Source organism: Euwallacea similis, chromosome 34 (assembly GCF_039881205.1).
Source record: "Euwallacea similis isolate ESF13 chromosome 34, ESF131.1, whole genome shotgun sequence".
NCBI classification, from domain to species: Eukaryota; Metazoa; Arthropoda; class Insecta; order Coleoptera; family Curculionidae; genus Euwallacea; species Euwallacea similis.
The window spans coordinates 1011576-1031402 of NC_089642.1; the positions used below are offsets into that span (position 1 = coordinate 1011576).

The window sequence follows — 19827 nt, forward strand, 5'->3', positions numbered from 1 at the left end:
GCAGACTGCCATTGTTATGTGACATAAGTCAGACACTCTTAAATATAAAAGTTAGTTATATAAATCTAATTTAATTACGGCATTATAATTTTGAATTAGAGATGTATTATCTTTGCATCCACTTATAAAACGAAATTATTCAAAAATTATATAACTTTACTGTAGGTAATTAAATGTGAACATAGGTTCTTTTTCGATGTAGTTTCATAATACCTCAAAATAACAGTAACATTCCATTTCAAATTGTTAAGTTTTGACCATTTTTTGATGTTCAGGTTGTTCCTATTTTTGTGGACGCCCTGTAGAAAATATTAGGCAAAACTCAGCAGCATACTAAAATATGGATCTTCTACAGTATTGTGGCAAATGAGGGTTAGAAAATACCTTTCCGTTTGTTAACAATTTGCAATTCTGCAGATATCTGCATGTATCACTTTCAACATTCAATTGCATATATCTTGAAAACTATTAATTCTAAGGAAACCAACATTTAATAAACTTGTATTAAAATTGAACGTAAAATATAAAAGTGGAAAAATATATAGGATGTTCCATTTAAAATAAGTAAACAAGTATCGACTTCCGGTATAACCGGAAGTTTGACGTCATTAAAAATTTTTTAGATGAGTTCACCCCAAGGCTTTTACCAAATCATTAAATTTTTATAATTTTGCTATTCATAGTTGTCCCAAAACTTTTAACGGCGGATCCTGGTGGGACACCCTGTATAGGTAAGGTAAAAACGTATTTAACTAAAATATTGTAGATTTCCAGTGAGCCAGGAAACTGAGGTTGCTGGAAAAACCTTACACTTTCTATAGAAAATGTATGGATAAGTCATAAAAGTACAAAAAAGATATTACGGAAGTCATCTTTAGTATTAAAAATATATGTATTTGCTAATATTAAAACATATTTTGCAAGACTTCTTATACTAATCCTTCCATTATTTCTCTATATTTAATTTGATCATCATGCATCTTTAAGAAAACCTGGTATTTCTTGTCGTGAAAACCTATTATGCCAGGATCTGGAAACACAGCCTTTCCTTTGCCACCCATCGAGCGTATAGTGTGCTCCACCGAACCAAAATGATTTGCAGCCACAGCACCTATATTAAAGTTAACCTGAACTAATCTTATTTAAATGCAAGAGATACCACCAAAGAGTATCAATAACGTTTCTCCCTAACATGTCTTCTATGAAGATATGTTTATGCGAAACATTATTTGATTAATTTTGAAGCTGGAATCGCAGCGGTAAAAAATTTAAAAAACATTCCGAAGTTAAGCTGTTAAAGTTAAATAGTGAACTATGTTTTAAAATTCTTTCGAACGACTTCAAAAAACAAAACAAAAACTCTAATGGATTTAAATCGGGACTTCATGGTGGCCACAGATGTTCACTATTCTCGATTAATCCATCGATGTGGAAAATTTATTTTCAAGAAGGAACTTACTATGTGTATCTCCCAAAAGCGCACACTACACATTAATTGAAAATTTATGTTGAAAGTAATGTTGTTTCACTAAATGAGAATTTTCTGTGTTGTAAGAATGACTATTTCTTCAATTAAACATGAATGCCCCTCCTCGTAAATGTGGCCTCGCCTCATTGGAAAACAATATTTTATTAAAGAACAAACGATCATGATGTTGCTTTTGGAGAAACAAATTGCACAAACCAATTCTTGGTTGAAAATTCCTCGGCTAGAAACTTGGAATAGGCATAAAATAATATGGAAATCGTTTCTTTTGCTGTAAAAATTTAGAAATTGATAAGTTGCTGACTTTTTTTCCTTCATGCTCTGACTCTTCCAGTATTTGAATAAAGATTTCATCTTTTTGGTTCACAGTAAGAATTTTTTATTTTCCATTATCTGATTTTAAACGAAATGAAGTCTTACCCAGTTTGTCGTAAAGTCGCTTGAAAGTTCGATGACCTGTTATTTATTATCTAATTTGTACCAATTTTCCTGGGACACTCTAGAGTTTTCTTATTTTAAAGAGAACATCCTGTATATTATTTTATTTCTAAATTTGACAAATAATTTTAAACTGTTTTCGAGATAGTGACTTGTGAAGAAATTTGCAGAAACATTTGTGGAAATTTCGACGGCTGCAACTTCCGAATTATTAAATTAAGATTTACAGGGGTTTTTAAGCTTCATCGGAATCTCAATTATCTTAAAAGATACGAGGTGTATGAAATTAGAGCAAAATTGCGCAATCTAAGACTTAAGTAGAATATGTCAAATTGGCAGAGTTGCCAATTAAATATCCGTGAAAAATTAAAATTTTATTTTATCGTACGAAAATGACTTGTTATTAAAAAATTTACTTAAAATATTTTTTAAAGATTTTTAGAGTAGTTTTTAAAGCATTACCAATTTTCCTCAATAACACAAGGTTACCTAGATATAAGTCACTTAAAAATAAGGATCTTGTTTTAGCTAGTTAAGAGTAAATTCATTCGACGGTAACACAATAATCCCAATTTAACTTTAAATCATAAAAAAATCGACATCTATTTGCGGTATAACATGGACTATGGCTCTGTAATTAATATTTTAATTGTAAGACTATCACCCCACCGTTTTTCTTAGTTTTTTTTGATAATTGGTTATTTTACGATCCTTGGGCGCTTCTGGGAGGACCACCCTATATTTAATACTAACCTAAAATGGCAGCACCCAGCAAAACGCTTTCAATTTCATCAGGACATATAACAGGGAGATTACATGCGTTGGCCTGGGCAGCTGTGAAAATTGGATTCTTACTGAGACCACCACAGATAAGAGTAGATTTTATATTTTGGTATCCTGATTCCTTCAGTCGGTCTACTATTTGACGGGTTCCATACTTAAAAGTATTATGTTGTAGGGCAGAAATACATGGAACAACGTAATGAAAAAGAAAACTCACCGACAGGGCCTGCACCGTCGCTAAGTAGAGCATGGCTAAGTTTTCTTCATCGATGTTTAATGTTAATCCAGAAATCTGCCAATAATCATTACAAATATAATTTATTAATTAAACCTTACTGTACAGAATGTTCATACTTGAGCAGCTTTGGCAGGATACTCATATTACCAGAGATAAAAGAAAACTGATAAAAGTGTTATAGGTCTAAATTTTAGGAAACCTTGATGGACAAAATAGGGTTGACTTATTTTCAATGCATACTGAGGTACATGCGGTTTATTCGTGAGAAGCTTTTCGAGCTACTCTCTATTAGTATGACGTCAAAATTACATATTTTGAAGAGTTCTTGATAAAAATAATATGAAGAGTATGTCACTTTTACGTCATTCCAATATGGAATCTCTCAAATCCTAAGAATCTAGGGAGAGAGCGCTTTTTAATTTTGATTTTGGTTTTGAAAATTTGAGACATAATTCTGTTACATTGAAACTCTCAAAGGTTTTGAAAAATTGTTTGACGTCTTATTCTTCTTATTAAAGCACCTTTAAGAATACAAACCACTGGGTCTGGAACATACTATTTAATCGCAAAGTCGTTTTTCGTTTATTTGTATGTAAATCCATTTTCTATAATATTTTAGTGATATAGAATTCAACCAATAAATTTTCACAATGAATAGAAATATTCAGTTTATGTAATAACAGAAATAGTGAAAAGCCAAATCCACTTACTTCCTTAAACCTTAAGAATTCAATAAAGCTGTCAACAAAATGGCCGCCAGGTTGTTTGTACGTGTCGTGCTTTGTTGCTATGGATACCAGTATTATGCTGTAGGAAAAACCTCATTTCCTAATTGACGCATGCGCACGGACGATGAAATAAAACAATTTTACGTGAACATGTGCTGGTTTCAGATAGCAAATGCGCGAGGGACAATAATTTTACTGCGCGAAAACGGCCGAGTTTCGCATTAGGCCTTAAACATAGGACGAAGAGTACTTCACCCATAAAGGTTTCTTAAAATTTTAGACGATAACCTTAATATCAGGTCTTATGTATCTTTTCCTGAAATAAGAATTTCCCGCCAAGACAGTCTAAATTTGAACAATCTGGACACCTGCACTTGTCCATACCATTCCTTTTAATGTTGGATTAGCCAGCAATCTATTACCATGAAAATCTGGATAAACATGGATGTCTTTGGTGAGATACGCTGGATTGCTAAACTGCTGTTTTTTGGCCAAATCGTATATTACGTTGTTCAAATATTGAGTGATATGCCTGTAAAATAGTCACTTGTAAGTAAATATTTAATTGTTTGATAACAGTTTACAATACGGGTTTCTCTTATTTTCTTATTGTAAAGAATATTTCGCATATAAGCAGGTTCTATTATTCATGAAGGATACAAAAACAGCATCGGCGAAAGAAAAATTCAGCCGAAAAAATTTATTTTGTGCTCAGAATTTTACGGGATGGGGGAGCGAATAGGGGTGCTGGGCGGGTAAAAAAAATGTATTTAAAACAGAGTTGTTTGAGGAGAAAACTAAACATTTGGTGGATATAACTTAGCAATCTCAATGAAAAAATTATGAATGTCAACAATTTTTCCAGCTCCTCCTAATTTTTGGGAATGTTCACTAGCCCATAGAATACAAACTTCTCTGTAAAAGGAATTTCATTTCACAACTGTGTGGGAACTACGCTTTAGTTCCCTCATAATGAATTTTTGGCGAGGAAATGGCAGTTTCAACCACAAAACAATAAAATAAAGGACATTCTCCAAGGGCAAACGCGTCTTAAAAAAAACATGTCCCCTTTTTCGCATTGGTTTTTGTTAAACATTTTTGAAATGTCTTCTGTCTGCGGTATTTTTTAGAACACGTGTAAAACAAATTGTTATTTTGACCTCTATCATGCGTCCACACGTCTTTGCCTTGGAAAAATCTTTTTAAAATTCCATGATCCACTAAAAAATCCACAAGCTGTCTTTGGTTAGGCAGGAGTAATGTAAAATCCTTTAACGAAAAAGTTCAGCTATTACAAGACATTTTCTCAATATTGAATCACTCAGTAGATTTTCATATCTGCACAGTTCTATTTCACAATACAACCACAATACCAATACCAACGAAATATCCGACTGGTATAGAATATATTTGTTCTTTTTTTTTTTTTTTTGGCTGAAATTCCGTATTGAAAACAAAAAATTTCTGTTCAAAGCATGTAAAGGTACAAAAAATAAAACATAGTAATTGTTATTGAGGTAGTTGAACTAACCTGAACTAACCTGAACCAAAATGAAAATCCTCTTCCCGACCTTTGACACAGATCAATGAATAATATCAATTCTTATCAGCTTAATATCGCAATCGCAACACATTTCGGAAAAAGTTTCAAACTAAAAAAAATATATGAAGGAAGCATTTCCGAGCCCAACATATATAAAAAAGTTGCTTAGAATCACTCCACAAATAACATATTTAAATAAAAATTAAAGTGATCAGAAAGATTACTATAAAGTAAATAATTACCGAAATTTCAATTCAAAGCTTTATTAGTTCTTTAGATATCATAACCAGAAAATCTTTTCGATTACTATGATGTCAGCAAATGTCACAAATTACAGTAATTTGACAGCAATGCTATTCTTATGTATGGTATGGTTCAAGTACAGGTTCTGGTTCAGCTGAATCGATATTCATTTGTCTAGGCCTAAACCGCTTAAGTTAGAATGAACTAACTTACATTCTTATACAACTTTTCAAGGTTAGTTCGTCGAATCCATAAGAAGTGTAATATTATATTTAGTGTAGAAAATGTATATTTTCGTGCTTGATTTGTAAAAATTCTGAAAAGAAGCACGAGATATGCTCCATACAAATTGCTGAGAATCCTCCATATATACGATAGTGTCCCGTTTAAAAGGTGCTGATTTCTAGAACGCTACTTTGAAACACCCTGCTTTGTCCGCACATTGCATATCTACTTATCAGTACGTCCAGAATTTCAAAATGTGCGCAATAAGACTTTCTCTTTTAACCTTTTGCTCTAACTTAATTGCTCAAGGAAATATTGAACTTTTTTTTGCGTTGTGGTCGTATCTTGTACGACTTTGTATATCTCTTGTATAGGTACCTACATGTTTCCTGGCAATTTTTTTCTTATTCCTGGAGTGGCTGGATGACTATCAATGACATGATCTAATAATTTTCCAGTAGCACTTTGCCCTCCCTCGTTCAGCCACATGCCTGGGATCATGGCGTTTTTGTAAGGGCCCCAAACTCCAGGGGCAAATGTGGCCTCCTTTGTTACAGCCATGTGACAGGTTGATGTTCCACAGATCAGTCCTAAAAGATTTCATGGTGCAAAATGTTTTTTGGGGTTCAATTTTGGATCATACCAACTCTGGTTTCGAAGTGAGGATCGATGTTATCCGCCTTGCAGCCTATTAACCCTAAACCGCCCGCATGAGCATCTATCATTGAAGTACCAACTGGAGTTCCTGGAAAAAGTCCCAATTCCTTGGCGGCTCTTTCAGATAAGCCATTTTCTAGAATTAATTTGTCCCTTAGAGTGCTGGATATTATAAGTTTTGGCCGGAAATTTACCCACTGGGGCTCCTGGATACTGGACAACTGATCCAATTCTGCTCCAATTATCCTGAGCCAAATCCGATAGGCCTATTTGTTCAAAGAACGTCCTATTCCAAGATTCGGTACCGTCTACATCCATTTGGTAGGTCCATTTACAAACTAAAGAACAAGATGATCTAAAAAGTAGGACCAAAATGCCAAATAGGTTAACAAAAGTTAACGTAACTACCTGGACGTTGAGTCCGTGGCTCGCCATGTTAGAAAATCTGGAAGATCGAAAAAATATCCAGCCTTCTCCCACGTATCTTTTAGGTATTTCTTCAACCATAATAATTTAGGTGTTTCCATTTCTGGAAATATTTTTCCTCCAACGTATTGCAATACTGGATGATTGAAACTGTTAATATATTCAGTTTCTTTCACCGCCCTGTGGTCCAACCATAATATGACATTTTGTTGGTTATTGCCTAAAATTTTATTCGCTTTCTGATTAGATTTAAAGAAGTTTTCCGTTTTACCAGAGGGGCTGACTGTTAGGGGATTTCCAAACTTATCTACGCAGACCAGTGAACATGTCGCATCGAAGCCAATACCTTTAATATCTTGCGGCGACACGTCCTTAATGACTTCCTAAGGAAAAGTGAAAATACACATCCAGCAACTCAAACTACAATTGTAATTATTTTACGGGGCTGACCAAAACCAAAATAATGGGCACTTTTCATAAATTAATATTTGTAAAAAATCGCTAAAACACGTGGATGTTTAATAATTATTCTTGCGTTTTTACACGAGTGTTTTTGATCATATTCGTATATTAATCAATTATCTTCAAACCTGAAAAACAATTATAGGAAATTATTATTCATCATTACTGAACAAGCTGACAACAAAAATAGTGGAAAAAATGGCTGCATTTGCAGAAAAAAAATAGTTTCATTAAAATAATGCGCCGTCTCACACCACAGCAGTTGCCATGGTGAAAATCCACGAATTCCGATTTGAATTGCTGGGTCACCCTCCTTACTCACCAGATCTAGCCCCAAGCGACTTTTTTTGTTTCATAAACTAAAAGTTACGCTCAGAAAACAGATATTTTCGTCAAATGAGGATGCTATCATCTTCGTAAACGATTATTTTACAGAAAAAGATGGCGAGTACTATTTAGATAAATTAAAGGGATGGGAGTGTCGCAGAGAGAAGTGTGTAGATTTGTAAGGAGACTATGTAAAAAAAATAAATTTTAAGAAAAATGTCTTCTATCTTTTATAGGTCGGACACTTTGCAGACCATCCTCGCATAAGGATGAGCCTGCTAGTAGGAAGCTGGGAAGCAACAGACCATATAAATTTGGTTAAATTATCAAATTTTAATCTCGGACCTCAAAATCTGGACTTCGTGCAAACACAAGCGTTTGAATTATTACTTAATTCAGGAGTTTAGATGTCGCAGAAGCTTCAGGGAGTTCACGCTCCAAATAGCGGAAACCGAACCGAACGGCAGGGTTTGCAAAATCGTCGATTCCGTGGATAACTGCATTTTCCAGTGTTCAGATATTGATAACTAGAGGAGAAAAATTAATCAGTTCGGGAGCGCGCTAACATCGTAATTCTTGTTGGAAGGAATCTTGGAAAATGAAATCAAATGGGACTGATGCGGTAATACCATTTCTGCAACGGTCAAAGAAAAGAAAAGCATGGAATGCAGCATTTAAAATGCCTAATCCTACGGAGCAATATTAGTTCAGGTTAGTTCACAATCAATAAAAAAACACAACAGAGCAGCGGTTCTCAAACTTTTGTTCTTAGCGCCCCCCTGTTTTAAGTTAAGCAATTTCGCGCCCCCTAATTCGTAGGAATTTAAATTACATTACGCAACACTATCTAGTCTAGGGGGCCGAAGATGCTGTTGGAAAGTTCACGCCAGGTATCGAAGCTTTCCGAAATTTCTAGTTTGAAATGACGCGACTCTATATGAAGAAATGCATTTCGATAGTTAAGTGGTGATACCTCTTAACTAGCAGAATGATAATTTTACAGGAGAAGGAAAAAACGTCCTAAAAATTGAATTTTTCATTTTCTTTTGTTCAATTGAAGCGGATTATGATTAATGAATAAGCATATTCGTTATGAATAAAAAAGTTTATTGTTATCTTAATATACTCGTAAATTTTATTACACACAAGAGGTATCACATACCTTTTATTTTCAAGAACATTGCACTTAAGTGTTATCACTTTCATTAATTACACACTTAGTTATTTACTTTAGTTACTCATTAGTTACGACCACAATAAACTAACAACAAATAAAAATAATAATAATAAATAAAAATAAAAATATTATTTGTTAATTAAACAAAATAATATAATGTTTAATAAATAAAATGTGATGCTTATTTGTTGTTAGTTTGTTAGTCTTAACAACCCGGAAATGGTCCTCACTGCCTTGAAAACAGGTACAGTAAACAATCAAAATGGACAAGTCATACAAATAAGAAAATTTAGAGACCTCATGTAATTAATTAAGTAATGATAACACCTTTCCTTTTTTACTCGGAAACCGTGCGTCAGTCGGAAAAAACATAAGAGAACTTTTGCCTCCCAATTTGAACAGCCTTTTCAAAAACAAATTTTAATTTAAAAAAAACAGTGGCGTAACATCTTTTTATAAAAAGTATCTAGTCACACGTCAGTGCATATGTCACTGTTTATGTCAAACACGTCACTGTTTTTGCTCCATTGAAGACGATTTGGATGAGAGATAATCATACAAAAATTTTATTACAATATCTCAAACGGTGTCCGAGAAATTCCAAAATGTGCAATTTTTTTTTGAAAGTTTAACACCCTGTACAGGGTGCATCAGATATTTGAGGACACCTACGTATGTGGTCACCGCTGATAAATAATAACTTTTTTGGTTTGTTTATTTTTAAATCAACAATGGGGGACAATACCTAACTCAATAAATGAAAAGACACTGTAATCGTTGCTACACATGCAAATCACAGCGACATGAAAAGTTTTTAACTTTTAAGTTTTTGAAAGTTGCTCGATCGTTTGTATATGTATAAAGTTCGTCGGGAATTGGAGGCATGGAAGGACAACGTGGAAAGTGTTGCCAAGCGTAAAAAGCATGAAAAACTCTCAGACAGTGTAAAAACAGTAAAATTTGTCAAACAAGTTCGAGGTATTATTGATGATGACCCTTTAAAATCTATAAGAGCCATATCGAGAGACCTTCATGTTTCTGAATGCACAATTAGCTTTGTTATCCATGAAGACATTCGAATCCTACGTAATGCGTAGAGGTCAATTTATGACGACGCAAACCCGGGAACAACGTTTAATCCGAGCAAAAACACTTTTAAACAAGTTAAAATATCTCGAAACTTTGGACATGCTCTAGTTTTTCTCAGATGAAAAAAATTTTAACCAGAATAAAAAAATAAACCGATGAAACGATAGATGGCTATGTTCGAACCCTTCAGAAGTTCTTCGTGTTATGCATACAAAATTTTCGTCAACAGCCATTATTTTGGGAGTGGTAAGCAATGAAGGGCACGTCATGTCACCCCATTTCTTTCCCCAAGGACTTTGGATGAATTCTGCTGCTTACTATATTCAGGTCTTGGAAACAACTGTAAAATACTGGATAGACAGCGTGCGTGATGAGAGACCATCATACGTGTTTCAACAGGACTCTGTTCCATCACATAAAGCCACCGCAACACAAGATTGGATGTCTGAAAATCTGCATGATTACGTCACCCCAAACATGTGGCCACCTAACTTTCCCGATTGTAAACCTCTGGACTTTTATGTATGAAGCGTTGTCGAACGGGAGACTAATAAACATCATCATAACACACTAGATTCCCTAAAAGCCGCTATTGTCACGGAAATGACACGTATGGACAATTTATAGATGGCACTATAAATGCCCAAAAATATCAAGAAATTCTTGAAAATTCACTTTTACCTAGTGCAAAACGATTACTCTCCATTAAAGATTTTATTGTTTAACAAGACGGAGCATCCTGCCACACAGCAAGATCTACAAAAAAATGGTTTGGGGATAATAATGTAAAAGTTTTATCTAATCCGTCAAGCCGTCCGCATCTGAATGTAATAGAAAATGTGTGGCATAAAATGAAACAACATTTAAAGAATAATCCACAACGCACTATTTCGATTTAAAAATTAAACTACAAGAAATGTGGAACAATTTTTTTTCCGAAATGTGTCAATTTCTAATCAATACAATGTCTGCTAAAATTCGAGCAGTTATTAAAGCGAAGGGTGATAAGACCCCCTACTAAATTTAATTTTTTTCCTGTTTGTTTCAACATTTAGTTGTCAGTGAATTTGGGTGTAGTGACACAAAATATGCTGTAATTATTTGCCATATTAGGCCGTGAAATAAAAAAAAGTCGTCTATATACAGGGTGGCCCATTAGTATGTGGACGGCAAATAACTTACAAACTATTAAAGATAGAGAAAAACTTTTTCCACAAAAATTGTACAGTTTTTAGAGACGCACAATCGGAAAATATTAGGAAGTATAGAGGGTCGTCCAAAAACGTGCGACATACCAAACATAATTTTTTAAATGAAACACCCTATACATTTTAATATTTTTTAATTCGGCTTTTTCTCCTCATTTTAAAAATATAAGGGTGTCACACTTTATACCGGATGGTTTAATAGCTATGACCATTTTTTAATAGAAATAAAGGTTAATTTAGCTAATTACAGTTTCAACGTTAAAAAAGAAGCAAGAGTTCTTATTATGTAACAAAATAGTACATATGTTCTATTTTTCAAAATTACTTTCAAATTTTTGAGATACCTTTATTTTTTATACAGCGTGAACAAGACTATCTATTTTCAAATTTTTCAATGTTTTCAAATGGAATACCCTATATATTATTATACAGGGTGTCCCACAAGTGTTTCATTATATTTCAGTGGGTAATAGTACATTGAAAAATAATATGACTCCCCATATAAACCATATTCCAATAATGCTTCATTAAGAAGGTACAGGGTGTTAAACTTTACTTAAAAAATCCAACTTTTAATGATATATTCAAAACCGTTTGAGATATGTAAGTGAAATTTGACACGTTTTGAGAGTTAATGTAGACGCATTTATTTATGCAAAAAGGCTATTTTTCATTTCACCAGTGGCGTGCTTACGGATATCTCTCAGCACATTTTTAAAGAAAAAAATGGTGTGCTACTGCTTTTTATCAAAATAAAAATTATTTCTAGAAGTTCAATTTTATTTAGAAGAGAAATACTCACTTGACTCTTTTTCGTCCGACGCATCGTTTGCCAGTAAAAAATTGAATACCGTCTATATGCACGATATTCTCTAAATGGTTTTAATAATATTAAGTGTGTTTTAAATATTATTTATTTGCCGTAATATTACAGAAATTGTTCAAATTGGTGGCCATTTTGTTCAAGACATAATTTAGCTCGCCATTACAATTTGCCATTCCGTAAATAAGATGCATATCCGCAAGTTCAGCTGATGTAAATTGAGCCATTATAATTAATTTATTAAGTTAAACAAATTAACACAATTGAAAAAAATTATACATTCAATAAAATATTTATAAAAAGTTGTTATTTAATGACAATACATTAATTTGTAGGGTAGTCATAACAACGCATATCATAATACGTCAAGTACTTGACAGCAGCTATCTGGATTTAAGTTAATCGTTATTATTAGTTAAACTTGCGGATATGCATACTATTTGTGCATGTAGACGGTATTCAATTTTTTACTGGCAAACGATGCGTCGGACGAAAAAGAGTCAAGTGATCATTTCTCTTCTAAATGAAATTAAACTTCTAAAAATAATTTTTATTTTGACAAAAAGCAGTGGCGCACCATTTTTTTCTTTAACAATGTGCTGAGTGGTGTCCGTACGCACGCCACTGGTGAAATGAAAAATAGCCTTTTTGCATAAATAAATGCGTCTACATTAACTCTCAAAACGTGTCAAATTTCACTTACATATCTCAAACGGTTTTGAATATATCAATAAAAGTTGGATTTTTTAAGTAAAGTTTAACACCCTGTATCTTCTTAATGAAGCATTATTGGAATATGATTTATATGGGGAGTCATATTATTTTTCAATGTACTATTACTCACTGAAATATAATGAAACACTTGTGGGACACCCTGTATATTTGAAATCAGGCATCTTTCGTGATTCTAAAAATGTATGTATTTGATCATTTATACCGAAAGGTTTAGAAGTTATGCCATTATTTTATGGAAATTGCGATTAATTGGATATTACTACATGTTAAATTGTTCTCAAAGTTTTAAACAGAACTCCTTGTAGACGTATAAAATATCGGTGAAACAAGTCTGAAGAAGACAAGAATGCAGCTTTGAGAACTTCTCTCTTTCTTCAAGATAGAAAAAAAATACCAATGTCATATTTTCTTATTTTATCGTTTTGCAAGTAATGAAAAATTGGTTACACACAAATTGGTATTCAGGGTGTAACATTTAACTTGAGACATCACAATATCTCGAATAATAAGCGCTCTACGAAAAAAATGTCTATTATGAAAATTTAACTATTTTGCAGGGGAAATACATTGAAACTAAAATTAGTGCCCCTCTGCCCCTCCTTGTAAGGGGATAGGGGTACCTTTGATTTCTTAAATGGCATCCCCTACTTTTTATTGCAGATTAGAATTCTACGTCAAAAAACACGTAGAATTTATCTGGAACATTTTTTTCGATTCATTATAGATGGTGCTGTAATCAACGAAATTTAATTTTTTTCTTCGCTTATTCTAATCCAGTATAATCCATAATCCAATAATAAACCAGAATGTTTGGTGAAATCTGCTTTAAAATCAATGTAAACTAAAACTTTTTGCAGTTAATTTTTAAAGTAAGTTTAAAACAATGGCTTTCAACTTCAATGCACTTATTAATAGGCAATTCGAACGACTGAACACAAATGAGAAGTATGCCTGCTGAATGTGCCCATGTAATATTAATATCGAAATTTTTAGTAAAATTAGTTGTTTATTCAATTTATTTCTTTTTTTATATACGTTTAAAACAAAAATGTAAACAAATAAAAATGTGTTATTTTTATTTATCCCCAATAATTTGTGAGAATAAGGTTTTTTTTAAGCAGATTTCACCAAACATTCATGTAAATCATAAGCGAAAGGAAAATTAAATTTCGTTGATTACAGCGCCATCTATGGCAAATCGAAAAAAATATTCCAGATAAATTCTACGGGTTTTTTGCCGTAGAATTCCATTCTGCAATAAAAAAAATAAGGGATACTATTTAATAAATCCAATTTACCCACCATCCCCCCACAAGGAGCAGAAAGATACTAATTTTAGAATCAATCTATTTTCCCTACAGAAAATTAAACTTTCATAATAGACATTTTTTTCATAGAGCGCTATTGTTCGAGATATTGCAGTGTCTCAAGTTAAACGTTACACCCTGTATATGGAGTTAGGAATCCGTTAAATCTGTAATAATATGAATTTTGCAAAGACTCTGTATATTTTACCTTGACACAACTAATAACAGCGGCCCAAATGTCGTCAGTGGACTGCTCATAGAAATCCGGTTGAACATTCCAAGTTTTCGTGCTACCTGCGTGGTTCTTCAAAATCTTACCGTTTTCAGCTACCAACGCGGCTCTTACACTTCCCGTCCCAACGTCCACGCCTACGAAATATGACCTGGAAGTCATTCTTATTTAACGTCCCTATGTTCTCTGGTGTTTAATTTAGATTTTTAAGAACGTAGAGTAAATATCCACAGATGTATCGATTTGATTTAAGACGAGAACTAATGATTTTTATTGTATGAAACCTCGATGTTAATTCCAAGGTTGCTAACGATTAAGCGCACATAGCAGAGCGAGGGAAATAAAATCGTTATTGGTGTCGTTGCTGGAGTATCTATCTATATTTTACTGGTTTGCATACTTGGATATCACTTTATTGCTGAAATATTTTAACTAACTGATAAAGTATTGTTTTCTTACTCTGGTTACCATAACACTTTTAACCTTTCAGTGTTTTCAAAATATTATTTGAATTTTTCTGTACTCAGGGTGTTCTAGAGCTTATGGGATGGAGCTTGAATGAAGCCAGTTCATGATCTATTTAGATCGAACTTATTCTTTAAAACTTTTTCTCTTTTTAATTTATAATATGATAATGTCATTGAAAGCTTTCTTTTTCTATAGCATTATTTATTATAAACTCGAATTTATTACTTATTCTTGATATAATGGTGAACGCAATTTTGTTAAAGAATTTCAATAATTAAAATTTTATTTGGTTTAAATGCCTTATAATGACAAATACCAACTAAACCTCTTCAGGCATGTAAATTTATTAAACTAAACAGATAATTGTTTTGTGAATCTCCTTAAATTATCTAATTTAGGTTTCTTTTAAATTTACCTATGTATTCATTTTCAAATGGCATAACCATTAATTGACTATTTACTCCGTGGAAGTATTCCAATATAAAAAATCAGGTTGGTTCAGGTAATTCATAAAAAATGAAGAAATAAAATAAGAAAATTAGAGGATGGCCAAACAAACAATACAAGATGAACACAACAATATTTGACCTTACTAATAATATGAATCATCCTTAAGTAAAAAATGTTACACGAAAGCAATGAAATCTTTTGAAAAATCAAAATTTCCCGTGGGGCACCATAGTCAAAAAGTTTCACGTTTTGTTTCGTAAAAAATGGTGCTACGGTTTTCTAGAAAATTGGTGCCGTCATAAAGTGGTCATACCAAGAAACCAATAATAGAGGGCGATAATAAACAATAGTAAATATTGCATCATCCCTATAATATGATAATATCACAGAAAGCTTTTTTTCTTGCAATATGATTTGTTATAAAAACTTGAAATTATTCTTGATATAACGGTGTAGGTAATTTGCCTTTAAGAGTACTCAATAATTAGAATTTTATTGTTTTTAAATGCTTAGCAATCGGAAATATAAATTAAACCGATCCAGGCATGCAAATCTATTAAACTAGGAGGATAATTGTAATTCTGAGTCTCCTTAAAAATCACCAAATTTAGTTGTTTGTTACATTTACATTATTCACTTTATATTAAGTTTACCTCTTTCAAATAAAATATTTATTATATTGACTATTGAGTCTATTAAAGCGTTTGAATTTGAAAAAAATTAGAAATATTTGTCGCTTTCTTTTCAAATGTTAGTAGATTTTAGAAAAGATAGTTATTATGTATCGGTGTGATTCGGAGATCTATCAATCATCAAACAAAAATAAAACCAATAAAATTATATGCGTGCGCACCATTCCAATGTTGCGACATTTTCGTCGTCAGCGCTTATACTCTACCAATATGTTGCTGCAGATATTTTCGTTCATTCCTCCTGTTTCCTTTGTCCGTTCGCTGTCGTTGTCAGTTGATACAGTTTATTGTGTTGTCGTTGTCTATTCTATTGTTTACTTGATAAAATTGTTATCAGTTATCAGCAATAAAGAAATGGGGCGTAAAAATTGTTATTAATTTTAAAATAATTATTAACGCACAATTATCTTTTGTGGGTAAGTTCATACGCAATATCTTTATTTATTTATACATCTTATAATCTTTGTATTAAATAAATAACTTCATTGTGTTAAAATTGTGTTGATAATATTCAAATAAACTTTAAATTCAGAGTAAGGAATTTCATATACAACCTGTAACTTAGGTCATCGTCGTCATCCTCGTAAATGTTAATCTTTTGAGATGCAAATCTCATGTCAGTCGTTAAATATTGTGTGGTGCTAATTAGTTTAGGTCTCTAAAAGGATTTAGCATCATTAACTGCAGAATTTTTTCTAAATTTGGGCCCCTTATTGGAATAATTGTTAATAAATTCTATGAATTAAAAAATGTTTCTCTTTTATTTTCTTTTCTAATCTTTCACATAAACAGTAAATCAACTCTGTATCTATACAAATTCGATTAATGGAACAATAGTTGCACATTTAATGGAGTAATTTTATGGTGCATCATTTTCAATTATTTAATACAAACTAAATTTTCAAAATTTATTTTTATCTTTTTTTTTGGCTTATGATAAGTGTGTTAGAAAACTAGTTGGGGTTTGTAAATGTATTTACAGGTGGTTATGAAAATACACACTGATATGTGGCACTTTCATATTTGTGCATACAAGCAGTTGTGTAATATAGATTATTTTTATTGTTATTATATTATTTTTTATGAATCACATTCAGGGTGTCTATTTTATGATGAGATTTTATGATCACGATTTCAAAATTGGTTAGAAAGTGCATTTCAAGTAGTGTTGCTTGATTAAACATATGTATTTATATACATACATATGTCCAAATAGTTTTAATTTTTGAACTCTAGTGTGATGACATTAAAAAATTCGACATAATGTCTCAAACCAAATTTAATTCCCCGAAATGCTCTTATGCAGTGTTACACAAGTAGATAAACAATATGAAGTGACAAAATTTGACAGTGAGGAAGATATAGGTATTAAGTACTAATAAGCAAATAAAAATAACAAATATACATCACCAAAAAAAAGAAAAATGAAGATAATCATGGGACATATAATTGTAGACCAAATGTGCCTTTTATTATTTTTTCGTAACTGTAATTGCTTCACTGTAAACTTGAATTTTGTGATGTGAGTCAATTGTATTTGTGCTATGAAATTCAGCCATACATGTATATACGGTATTTCAAATTTGACCCTCACCATTGGGATCTCAGAAAGTAAAAGAGATATGTAGAAGTTTAAATGGGGACAACGTTGCGCAATCTAGCGCTTGATCGAATACCATTTTCAAAATTTTGATTTTCCAAGTACTTCCGAAGATATCCGAGAAAAACTAAAAATTGGAGAATCCATTTTTATTTTTTTTTTAGCGTTATTTGATAAGAAAGGTTAAATCCGTAAGCATATTTTCATTGCAATTTTTTCTCAGCTACACGATGACATATTCAAATTTACCATCCGACGTTTCGTCTTTCGGCTATCATTATCAAGTTTATTTTTCTTATGGGCGCCATATTGGATTTTTCGACAGAAAAATAGTGCGTTTCATTCTAATTTCATTGATGTAGAACATCTTATAATTTACCTTTTTAAAAGCTGAAATATTTAAATAAAAAGAAATATTACATAGTTGGCCTTGACTCCATCGAAAGACTTTCTTTTGTTCGCGCTATATGACTCCTCAAACGAGATTAGAGCGTGCGCAGATTTCCAATGAAAATGAGCTTCAGAAATGAAGAGAAACGGACGGGATATGTTAAGACTTTATTACAAATTTGATAGGAACAGTACGAAAACAGCTCAAATGTATTTTGAGTTATATCCGGAAAGACAATAGCCGCATAGAACATTATTTAAAACTTTGGATGAACATTTCGAAAGCACCAAACACACCAAACTGACCAAAAACCTAAAATGAAGTATGGAAGCAGAATGGAAGAAGATTTTCAAAGGTACAAAACTCAGCTAAATGTTAATTAAAATTTTGAAAATGGTATTCGATCAAGTGCTAGATTACGCAACTTTGCCCCCATTTAAACTTCGTATCTCTTCTAGTTTCCGAGATTCCAATGGTGAGGGTCGAATTTGAAATAGCCTGTATATATATATATATATATATATATATGTCATAGATATCATAGAAATTTTGTTTGAGACGCCTAAAAATTTCGAAAATTAATTAAAAAAATGTATTGTTTTTTAAGAATTTTTCTCAATCCTTCAAAAATGATAAGAAATGGGATCTATATTTTGATTTAAAATTTTTTGCATCAAAACGTGTCATATTTTTGTCTCGCAATTAAAGCATATGATTGTTCTACCGTAAGATCTATTAAAATTACAATAAACTTCTTTAAATTGAGCATAAGTTAAATCCGAGTCATGAAAAGGTAACACGTTTTGAATCATAACGTCAACGGAAACGTCTTGTTTGACATTAGTTTCCATGGTAATCATAAGTAAAGAAAATGTAAATATGGTAACATGTGATCAACTTTTTCATTAGCTCGCTAGGAAGATAATGAGATATACATATGTCATTATGAACCTGCCTTTAAACTATTTTAGAAAAAAGGCGAGAAAACGTACTTAACAGTCTTTTAAATCTAGAAGTGGAAAAAAATAGTATAGACCTCATAGCAAAAAGTATTGTTTGCTTTCAGCAATAGTTAACTTCTGCTCTAAGTGACTCTATTAATGATCTTTTGTGCTTCACAGGAAAGGAACATTATTGAAATTGCACTATGTATAAAAAATTCTATTTTTTTAAATGATATCATGTTTTATTTACAGTAAATAGAATAATTTAAATAAAAATCCTCTTCCAATTAATCACAATTGCATCTACAACCCCCTATTCACTATACCCCCTCTTCAGCAAAGACGACTAAACAGCAAAGGTGCTCCACACAACTGTAAAATTCACTTGATGCATTTTGAAAACAACTGAGTTGAGGGATAAAATTCCTTTTTATGCGGGTGCTATTTTTCTCACCTTTAAAGTACCCATCTATATGATCAAAATAGTCATTTAACAAGTTTCTAGATTTTTACATGATACAAAAGCCAACTCGAAACCGGTACAAACTCATTTTCATTTCTTCTTCATTACGTCTACTTCATCTCTATATCCTTCATTATTTGTTACAGGTTAAATCCATATCCCCATCAAAAATGGGTAGAATATGGAAGATCCTTACCCGAAAGAAAGTTATTGACCCAGTGACTGCGGAGGAAACTCGTTTAAGGCGCAGTTTAAATGTCTTCGATTTGACAGCCCTGGGAGTTGGTAGCACACTCGGGGTCGGTGTATATGTCTTAGCGGGTCAGGTTGCCAAAGACATTGCTGGACCATCCGTTATTTTAAGTTTTTTAATTGCTGCAATTGCATCAAAGTTTGCAGGTAAGACTAATTTGTTAAGTACAGGGTCCAGATCGGTAAATCATTATTAAGTCAAGAGCAGTAATCGAATTGAACGGATTTGCTGACTGGTTCTCGGTCATAATCGAAACGATCTCATTCATTACTGAATTTGAAAATTAGCAAACAATCTTTTGAACGTCGATGGAGGTAAGACTTCAATCGATTAATTCGATGAAATCTGGAAAAATTCAAAACGCTGTCCTGTCATTTTAAAAAGATTTGAATTCAATCACTTTAATTCGAATTTTTAAAAAAATTGCAGATAGGGCTGT

General features: G+C 32.3%; 2 protein-coding genes across 4 annotated transcripts in view; one reads left to right on the plus strand and one right to left on the minus strand.

The window, feature by feature from the left end:
* Positions 1-871: 871 nt before the first annotated feature.
* LOC136418347 (FGGY carbohydrate kinase domain-containing protein) lies at positions 872-14503 on the minus strand. Of its 2 annotated transcripts, XM_066404385.1 has the most exons (10): positions 14104-14501; positions 7039-7150; positions 6750-6987; positions 6536-6696; positions 6328-6477; positions 6067-6274; positions 4058-4205; positions 2925-2999; positions 2678-2861; positions 872-1111 (listed from the first exon to the last, which is right to left on the minus strand). In XM_066404385.1, the coding sequence occupies exons 1-10, from the start codon at positions 14287-14289 to the stop codon at positions 930-932; spliced, it is 1644 nt and encodes a 547-aa protein (XP_066260482.1). In that variant the 5' UTR covers positions 14290-14501; the 3' UTR covers positions 872-929. The 2 variants fall into 2 exon arrangements, with proteins under 2 accessions (XP_066260482.1, XP_066260481.1); XM_066404384.1 differs by having other exon boundaries at positions 6750-7150; positions 14104-14503.
* A 1531-nt stretch (positions 14504-16034) lies between these two features.
* The window catches only part of LOC136418329 (high affinity cationic amino acid transporter 1-like), a 29752-nt gene continuing 25959 nt past the window's right edge, over positions 16035-19827 (plus strand). For both annotated transcript variants that reach the window (XM_066404359.1, XM_066404358.1), the window contains exons 1-2: positions 16035-16153; positions 19282-19534. In XM_066404359.1, the coding sequence (XP_066260456.1) occupies positions 19306-19534 (229 nt within the window). In that variant the 5' untranslated portion in view covers positions 16035-16153; positions 19282-19305. The remainder of the gene's footprint in view (positions 16154-19281; positions 19535-19827) is intronic.